The 10,141-nt window shown below is 38.6% G+C and overlaps 1 protein-coding gene across 3 annotated transcripts; it reads left to right on the forward strand.

Moving 5' to 3' along the window:
- The first annotated feature begins 1,045 nt into the window (after positions 1–1,045).
- LOC129444061 (N-acyl-aromatic-L-amino acid amidohydrolase (carboxylate-forming) B) lies at positions 1,046–7,670 on the forward strand. 3 transcript variants are annotated; one of them, XM_055204420.2, is made up of 8 exons: positions 1,257–1,430; positions 1,526–1,615; positions 3,882–4,117; positions 6,213–6,405; positions 6,566–6,659; positions 6,747–6,854; positions 6,943–7,055; positions 7,334–7,670. In XM_055204420.2, exons 3-8 carry the CDS (start codon positions 3,882–3,884, stop codon positions 7,529–7,531), a joined length of 942 nt encoding a protein of 313 aa, XP_055060395.2. In that variant the 5' UTR covers positions 1,257–1,430; positions 1,526–1,615; the 3' UTR covers positions 7,532–7,670. The 3 variants fall into 3 exon arrangements, with proteins under 3 accessions (XP_055060396.2, XP_055060395.2, XP_055060393.2); XM_055204418.2 differs by having other exon boundaries at positions 1,258–1,430; positions 1,553–1,615; XM_055204421.2 differs by lacking the exon at positions 1,526–1,615 and having other exon boundaries at positions 1,046–1,430.
- The last annotated feature ends 2,471 nt before the right edge of the window (positions 7,671–10,141 follow it).

Consider the following 10,141-nt stretch of genomic DNA (forward strand, 5'->3'; position numbering starts at 1 on the left):
TTCTGCATTCAGAAATTGCATATTTCATCACAAAGATGTTAAGCTCTGGCCTGCCATCTCAATTTCTGACTCAAACTGTTTCCACACAGGCGCAGAGAGTTTAGTTTAATTCAGTACATATTTTTTATCAAATTAATTCAACTAAAAAAGTAACTTGAGTTACTTTTTTGAAAAAGTAACTCAAACATTAATGTGTACATTTAAAAAGTAATGCGTTACTTTACTCGTTACTTCAGAAAAGTAATATTATTACGTAATGCAAGTTACTTGTAATGCGTTACCCCCAACACTGCTTGCAGGCAGGCCCGGCTCCAGGGGGGGCCTTAGCGGGCCTGGCCCACCCAATCAGAGGCTTGGCCCACCCTGGCCCCACAACACATAGCCAATCTTTTGGCCAAAAATCTGTAATGTTATAATATATTAACAAACATTAGAAAAATTCTCATTTTAGATAAAATTTGCATTCAAGTTTGTTTTAGTTGATGTAAATAGTTATTATAAAAGAACTGCCCCTTTTTATCAAATCTAAAGTTACTTAATTGATACAAGATCTGTTAGGGGTAAAAAAATATTAGGCTACAAATTCAAAAAGAGGGAATGTAAAAATTAAACATGTTAACAATTTATATATATATAAAGTTACTAAAAATAGTTCCAAAATATGTAAAAAATATTAAAAATGAAGAAAACACAAACACAACAATAACAATTAACACCTACAATTGTCATAAATATATAATATTAAAACTATGGACATGTGAGAATAAAGCATTAAAGAACCCCCCCCAATCCGATCGGCCCACCTTTCATCTCATATCTGGAGCCGGGCCCGGGCCTGCTTGGTAGTCCACCCCAAAGTTTTTTTCAGGACAAGACACAGTGCCTTTTGAACGTGACGCTGTCTGTGAAACTATAAGAAAAGGAGCATCAAAGTTTGATTTCAATCTTTGTTTTGAACTTACTTTGCCTTTATTAAAGATATCAAATATTATTTAAGTGTCTAATCTCTGGTCTGAGAACTCTTTTATCACTTTAAAGTCACTAAGTCATAACAGCTGGATTCAAACAGGTATTACTTGTTTTTAATAGTAACCAGACCCTGCACTTCACATCTTGTTCCACTCTCAGGAGGTAGCATGTGCAGAAATACCGGTTTGAACTAATTGGCAGAGCAATGCAAACAGCACGGTTTACAACCCCATATTGAACTATATGGAGCTACTTTGAACAGCATTGCTGTTTCTCCTCCCCCTATCTGTTTCTTGTTTCCTCTTTCCCCACGCCCTCAATCATAGCGCACGTATGAGTCAGCAAATGCTTCATGGGACGGCTTCATGGCTGGTGGAAGTAAGATTTGTTACATCAGCACGTGTGAAAGATGATCCAGTGGTGATGCATAGAGGAGAGAGACAGTTATCATTGGACAAGAGGTGAATCAATGCTTTACATGTTATTTGTTTATGTATGAGTAGCAAGTCTCATCTGGTTATATGGGAGGCACCTGAATGCATGCATGTGTTCAAAGGTCTTGTGCAACTTTGCTCACAAACAAGATTAGATGTAAAGCGACTTGCGGGAGCAGTGCAACAACTTTACGTCTGCCCTGAACACAAAGGTAAGCGGTTTTTTTGCAGTCCTGACATGTTGCCAAAGAATGTAAGACTAAGATAAAGCTTTTACTTTCATTATCTCATACCTTTATAAATAGAGGTGCTTAAAAGGGTTCTTCCTTCCTGTGTTTTATAATCTGTAAAAACTTTATTTAACGCTGCAAAGATTCTCTTGTGCTAAAGGTTTTTATGGAACCAAACCATCTGACAAAGAAGATTTGAGGAAGTTTGCTTTGCAGGGAATGTTGCAGTATAAGCAAACCATTTATAAACAGTGAAACAGTGTCTCTGTGGTGCTTAAAAAAACTATGATCTGTTTGTTTGGCTACTATTTGAGATATATTTAAAAGTGGTGATCCTCATTCTGTTAATAATTATAGACCTATTAGCATTTTACCTATAGTCTCAAAGGTTGCAGAGAAATTGATAGCTGCACAAATTACTAATTATTTGAATTCTAATTTGTGTGCATTACATCCAATGCAGTTTGGCTTTAGAGCAAACTATTCAACAGAGATGGCTAACTGCTACCTCACTGAAAAAGTCAAGTCTCTATTAGACTCAGGAGGGGTTGTCAGGGCTGTGTTTCTTGATCTCAAGAAGGCCTTTGATACGGTAAATCATAGAATTCTTATATCTAAATTATTAGGTTTTAACTTCTCTCCTCATACTTTAAGATGGATTGAGTCTTATTTGTTGGGTCGCACACAGTATGTTGGTATACAGGGTTATAGGTCAGCCCCGCTAAGTATAGATACTGGTGTTCCACAAGGATCTATCTTGGGTCCTTTATTATTTACGTTGTATATTAATGATCTTCCATCAATCTGTCCTAACATTAATATTCAAATGTATGCGGACGACACTGTTATTTATATACATGGACGTAGTGTGTCACAAGTTGCAAATGAACTTACAGAATCCCTGGTTCATGTCACAGCCTGGCTAGAACAATGCTGTTTACAGTTAAACATCTCTAAAACAGTGAGTATGTTCTTTACCAAATCTAAAAGTTTGAGTGAGGTGCCAGATGTTTTTATATCAGGGGAAAAAAATTCAAGTTGTACCTGAATATAAGTATCTCGGTGTTGTGATTGATTCCAAACTTTCTTTTAAGGCTCAGGTCAAAAAGGTGTGTAATAGAGTGAGATTTAGTATATCAAATTTTAGATTTATTCGTGATTATATGTCATCTGAAGCTGCTTTAATGTATGTGCATTCTATGATAATGTCACATATTACGTATTGTTTTACTACTTGGTCGCAAGCTACTACAACTACTCTGAAACCACTGGAATCCTTGTATAAACAATCGCTAAAAATTTTAGATAAGAAATCAGTTCAGTATCATCATTGCTTAATATTGAAAAAATACAATTTACTAAGCTGGGATAATTTGATTAATTATGTACATATTTGTCTATTGTTTAAGACTATTCATAGCCTGAACTCGCCAATTAAACAGTTTGTTAATATTAGAACAACTTCTCTACGATCTACAAGGGGCGGAGAAAGAGGGGATTGTATTATCCCTCTTAAAAAATCTAAATTCAGTCAGTCTGTATTTTCAGTTAAAGCTGCAAGGGAATGGAATTCCATCCCAACAACAATTAGAAATAAACACACCCTTGGTTCTTTTCAGTTTCATCTTAAAAACTGGTTACTGACAAATCAGCACTGTCGACATTAGTCTTACACTCTTGACAAATTTGATGTCCTGGTGTAAATTGTTTTTTGGTCTTGTTTGCCTGTTCCTGTTGCCATTTAATTTAATCCCCCCCCCCCTCTTTTTCTCTCTATTATTATTATTGTTAATATTATTATTTTCTTTTTTTATGTGTATATGTGTAATTAATGCTATGTATTTTGTTTTAGGGTGACTTTTTAATATTCTGTCAGGGGGCTACAGATGAAAAATAGCCCTTTGGGCTAATTCTGGCACATTTACAATTATGTTCCTTAATGTGCATTCTCCCTGTTTAACAAATAAACTAAACTAATCTATCTATGTATATACTATATACATTATATAACTATTGTGCAAGCAATGGTGAATAAATGACTTTAAGTCCCTTGTACTTTTGACTCCCTTTGTGACACAAGAATGATTGGTTTGTTATCTATTAACTGTTGTCTACTGCAACAGTTTTATGTAACATTTAAAATTATTCATTTAGCAGTTTATCTCCAAAAGTAAAAACATGTTATATCTGAAATGATATTGTGACCTTGCCCTTTTGAAAACACAACACGTTATTTTGTCTGCTGTAGATGGCGTCTACTTTTTTGCCTGCGTTGGGGCGTATTGCTGTGTGTGGTGGTACCCACGGAAATGAGCTTTCGGGGGTGTACCTGGTGCGAGAGATGGAACGAAAGAGGAAACAGAAGGGGGACAGTCTGTGGCCCGTTCCTGTCACAACAGTAGAAGCAAACCCACGGGCCGTGAAAGAGTGCAGGAGATACATCGAGACAGACATGAACCGCTGCTTCAGCAGCGCAGTATTGAGGTGAAATATGAAAATATAGAAAATTTTCATATAGACAAAATGTTACCACATATGTACTGTATAAACTATATATATTAATTATATATTAAAGGTAGGTATATATTTTAAAAAGGTGCTAAAATCTGACCCTGTCTGTGAAATCCAGGCTTAAGTCTCATAATTTACCTAACTATCTGGTCTGCTTCTCTATCTCGCTGTCTGTTTATCTGTCTATCTCTCTGTCAGTCTATTGCTCTGTCTGTCTATCCATCTGCCTGTCTATCTGTTTATCGTCTGTCTGTCTGTCTATCTCTTTGTCTGTTTATATGTCTGCCTGTCTATCTATCTCTGTCTGTTTCTCTCTGTCAATGTCTCTTTGTGTCTATCTTGCTGTCTGTCCAACTTTCTGTCTGTCTGTCTCCCTGTGTATCTATCTGTCTGTCCATCCATCAATTTATTTATGTTATTGTGAGATAAGGAGGAGTATCAAAGTCTCTCTCTGTCTGTCTACCTCTCTGTCTGTCTATCCATCCCTATGAGAGAGTCTATCTCTCTGTCGGTTTGTCTATCCATCTGCCGGTCTATCTCACTGTCTGTCTGTCTCTCTATCTGTCGGTTTATCGTCGGTCTGTCTATCTCTCTGCATGGTTATCTGTCTGTCCATCTGCCTGTCTATCTGTCTCTCTCTCTCTCTGTATGTTAATCATCTGTTTGTCTATCTTTCTGCCTATTTATCTGTCTGTCTGTCTGTCCATCTGCCTGTCTATCCGTCTATCTCTCTGTCTATCTATCCATCTGCCTATCTAACCGTCTATCTCTGCCTGTTTATCTGTCTGTCTATCCGTCTCTCTCTCTGTCTGTCTGTTAATCATCTATCTGTCTATCCATCTGCCTTTCTATCCGTCTATCTCTCAGCCTGTTTATCTGTCTGTCTATCCATCTGCCTGTCTATCCGTCTCTCTCTCTCTGTCTGTATGTCTCTCTGTTTGTCAATCATTTGTCTGGCTATCCATCTCCCTGTCTGTTTATCGAGCTGTCTCTCTTTCTGTCAGTCTATCACCCTGTCTGTCTGTCTCTCTGTATGTTAATAATGTGTCTATCTTTTTGTCTGTTTATCTATCCATCTGCCCGTCTGTCTATCAATCCATCTGCCTGTCTATCCGTCTCTCTCTTTCTCTGTCTGTTTGTCTCTCTGTATGTTTTATTATCTGTCTGTCTATCCATCTGCCTGTCCATCTCCCTGTTTGTCTGTTTATTGGGCTGTCTCTCTTTCTGTCAGTCTATCTTTCTGTCTGTCTGTTTATCTGTCTGTCTTCTCTCTGTCTGTCTTTTTGTCTATCCATCTGCCCATCTATCTCCCTGTCTGTCTGTCTGTCTATCTCTCTGTCTGTCTGTCTATCCATCTATCTCTCTCTCTCTCCCTGCCTGTCTATCTCTCAGCCTGTTTGTCTGTCTGTCTATCCGTCTCTCTCTCTCTCTGTCTGTATGTCTCTCTGTTTGTCAATCATTTGTCTGGCTATCCATCTCCCTGTCTGTTTATCGAGCTGTCTCTCTTTCTGTCAGTCTATCACCCTGTCTGTCTGTCTCTCTTTATGTTAATAATGTGTCTATCTTTTTGTCTGTTTATCTATCCATCTGCCCGTCTATCTCCCTGTCCGTCTGTCTATCAATCCATCTGCCTGTCTATCCGTCTCTCTCTCTCTCTCTGTCTGTTTGTCTCTCTGTATGTTTTATTATCTGTCTGTCTATCCATCTGCCTGTCCATCTGTTTATTGGGCTGTCTCTCTTTCTGTCTGTCTGTCGTCTCTCTGTCTGTCTGTCTGTCTATCCATCTGCCCATCTATCTCCCTGTCTGTCTGTCTATCTCTCTGTCTGTTTATCTGTCTATCCGTCTCTCTCTCTCTTCCTGTCTGTCTATCTCCCTGTTTGTCTGTCTATCCATCTGCCTCTCTCTCTCTCTCTCTCTGTTTATCGTCTGACTTTCTGTTTATCAGATCATCTGTCTATCTGCCTGTCTGTCCGTCCATCCATCCATCTTATTGTGAGATTAGAAGCATCATAGTCTGCCAGTATATATTTATATATTTTTTTTTTCTAAAACCATTTTTTCTTTAAGCTCCGCTATTACGGACAACACCCCGTATGAGGTCCGGCGGGCTCACGAACTGAACGCTCTTTTGGGGCCGAAAGAGTCTGCAGATGCCATTGACCTAATCTGTGACCTCCATAACACCACTTCAAACATGGGTCTGACCCTCATCCTTTACACAAAAGATTGGATGGCCTTGCACATCTGCAAACACTTACAGGCAAGAGCAACCAACGCCATCCCGTCTTAAAGCATGAAACGTTTTTTACGATCTCCCCAAGGAAACCTCAGTAGGAAGCTTTTAGCATTGAGTAGAATGTGTGTTTTGTGTTTGTGTGCATGTGTGTTTTGACATGTGTGTTGTCGTGTGCACATTTAAGACAAAGATAACCAGAGTGCCTGTGAGAGTTGTGATGCTGGATGTTCCCATTAGTGCTGCATATTCGTTGGAATCTGTGTCCAAACATGGCTTTAGTAAGTGATTGTGATAATTATAGTGCTGTTCCTTTTTGTATACTCGCAAATGCACGATCAAGTGACGAGAAAATGTGGTTTCTCTAGCGATAGAGGCCGGGCCGCAGCCGCACGGGGTCATCAGGGCCGACATTTATGAGGCAATGAAAGAGGGCGTTGATGTCACAATGGACTGGATCAAAAAATTTAACTCTGGTATAAATAAGTTCCCTCTGTTTTTATGTAATATGCAGTCATAATAACTTTACTAATATGACTTCTTATTTTATCTTCATGGTTACAGGTACAGTATTTGAAGGCGGGGATGTTGAAGTCTTCACCCTTCATAAAAGCATTGATTATCCCAGAGATCCTGAGACACGGGAGCTTACCGCAGCCATTCACCCTCAGTTGCAGGTGCTGATATCTCTCATTTTTTTGGGAGGGTGGACTAGTTTGTGAAATTTATTTCAATAAAAAGTGACCCTGTCTGTAAAAACTCAGTTTTAATCATACTTTGTGATTTAATGTTTTCCACATAAAATTAACTTACATAAATGCAAAGAAACAAAAATGTAATGTTATGTCAAAAATTGAAATCAAACTTTGATACTCCAACTTTTAGATTATGAGACTTCAGCCTGGATTTCACAGATAGGGTCACATATTAACTCTCTTTGTTATATATTTTCTAGGACAGAGACTTCAGTCTCCTAAAGAAAGGTGACCCCGTGTTTTTGTCTTTTTCTGGAGAGACTGTGAAATATGAGGAAGAAGAAACGCTTCACCCTTTCTTTATTAACGAATGTGCTTACTACGAAAAAGGAATCGCCTTTCATTTGGCAAGAAAGACGTTGATTTCGATTCCAACTGTGCAAGTACAGAAAGACTGAACGAAATCTACAAGACTGTAATCAAAGTCTATGCAAATCAAAGCAAAATGATGTTTCCAGTGATTTCTGAAGAAATCAGATGATGTAAATATTATTAAAAAAAATTGCATAACATTTTAAAATAAATATTTTTAAATTACTTGCATTGCACGAATATGCTATTTACTATAAATATATGACAATGAATAGCTCAACACCGTTTTGAAAGAAAATCTATTTATTGTGACCAGCAAAATGTTCAAATGACAAGAGCGCTTAGAAAAATGTATAAAAATGGCGAAACGTTTGGAAGTGTTTTGGATGCAATTATTATGATGTCACAGTGGGTGGAGTCAGTGTGAGGTATCTTCTCTCTATTGCTCATATGTTGTTGCTGTCTTTCAGGATTATTTGGAAGGGATAGAAATTATAGGACAAAATAAAACACGAACAAAATTTTATCCCAAATATCACAATTTACAGAATAAACCACATGAAAATCAACTAATTTTACCATGTTAGGGTGAAGCTCATTCCCGATAGCAGAATTTTACAGACTTCACAATTAAACTAAATGTCGCTTACGATAAACTGGGAAAACTTGATGTTTCGAATCACCAGTTTTGTCAAATTTTGCCATTGATTTAAACCATGGGTGATTTTTTTGTCATGTCATACTACGCAGTGCAAGACTTGCGACAAAATAAATGTTTTTTATTTGCAAACTGTTTACACTTGGCACCAACATGTGTTTTCGTCGATCGGATCACAAGTGGACGACGTTAATGCCAGGTGTAAACGGTGTTCAAAACGTTTTGAGCTCGTCTACTTTCGACCACTTTCAACCACATCCAGAGGTGGTCGAAACCACTTTCGATCGGATCGCTTTGGAGTTGCGGAACGCATGTGGTTGAATGCGTTCGAACAGCCACACGCGACCGCCTTCTCTCCGCCCATTTGTCTAATCTGAGGTATTAAACACAAGTTTTACGTCTTTTTTGACTTCTGGCGTGAACATTCGGTGAACAGCGCTATTTTTAGCCTTTCATTGATAAAACTGAGCGGCTGATCTCCGTAGTTTCGTTTTGAAAGCGTGTGAAAGTTGCGCGATCCTATTTCATCAATTGCGCTGAAAATTCAAAGAAAGCTCTTACATACTCATGTACAAAACACTGTGCAGCATGTTTACTTGCCAGACAAGCAGTGCACTCCGACATAAATTTAGTTTGCGTCCATATAAACTCATAATTACTCCCGCTCGGGTTTGAATGACAGCAGAGAGACTCGCCCACCGTCTCACAGACCACCCCCTCATAGTATTCAGCACAGAAGCGGTCGAAAGTGGACAAAAGAGACGGATTTAAATACCAGGTGTAAACGTAATGTGTCTCTCTCGTCCACTTGTGATCCGATCGACGAAAACACATCTTAATACCAAGTGTAAACAGCCCCTAAGAAATCGTGGTCAATATTTGAACGTGCGCACCCAGCGAAATTGTTTAAAGTAGAGATGCACCATTGAGGCTGTTTACACTTGGCACCAACATGCGCCTTCGTCGATCGGATCACAAGTGGACGACGTTAATGCCAGGTGTAAACGGTGTTCAAAACGTTTTGAACGCGTCCACTTTCGACCACTTTCAACCACATTCAGAGGTCGTTGAAACCCCTTTCGATCGGATTGCTTTTGTAGTGTAAACGCACATGTGGTTGAATGTGTTCGAACAGCCACACGCGACCGCCTTCTCTCTGCCCATTTATCTAATCTGAGATACTGAACACAATGTTTTACGTCTTTTCTGACTTCTGGCGTGAACACACGGTGAACAGCGCTATTTTTAGCCTTTCATTGATAAAACTAAAGCGGCTGATCTCCGCAGTTTCGTTTTGAAAGTGTGTGAAAGTTGCGCGATCCTATTTCATCATTTGCGCTGAAAATTTAGAAAAAGCTCTAACATATACACGTAAAAAACACTGTGCAGCATATTTACTTGCTAAACAAGCAGTGGACTCATAATATTAGTTTGCGTCCACTCATAATTACTCCCGCTCGCGTTTGAATGACAGCAGAGACACTCGCCCACCGTCTTGACAGAATTCAGGACAGAAGCGGTCGAAAGTGGACAAAAGAGACGGATTTAAATACCAGGTGTAAGCGTGATGTGTCTCTCTCGTCCACTTGTGATCCGATCGACGAAAACACATCTTAATACCAAGTGTAAACAGCCTCATTGTGACATTTTTCCACCGAAACAATAGCCGATTATTCAGACCGATAGTTTGGTGGTTATATTACTTGCATTAACTACATTCTGAAGATTACATTTTCTAAATGTTATTCATTCATATAATACCCATTAATATTGAACATTGAACTAGTAATGTTTCTTTACATTTTCTATACACAGAGCTCAAATTCATTGAATTTTTCTGTTCTTTTTTGATTGACAGGATATATCAGTCATAACTATACCGCCCTACAAAGGCAAAGTGCAGTAACTACGCAAACACAGAAACTGAGAAAAATGCCCTTAAAGTTTTTTACACCAGCCAGTAAAACATGTTATTGCAGTTTTGGCACACACGTTTCTGTGAAATGGGTCAAAATTGAACCAGGAGACCGGCATTTGA

The sequence above is a fragment of the Misgurnus anguillicaudatus genome, chromosome 3 (genome assembly GCF_027580225.2).
Source record: "Misgurnus anguillicaudatus chromosome 3, ASM2758022v2, whole genome shotgun sequence".
NCBI lineage: Eukaryota > Metazoa > Chordata > Actinopteri > Cypriniformes > Cobitidae > Misgurnus > Misgurnus anguillicaudatus.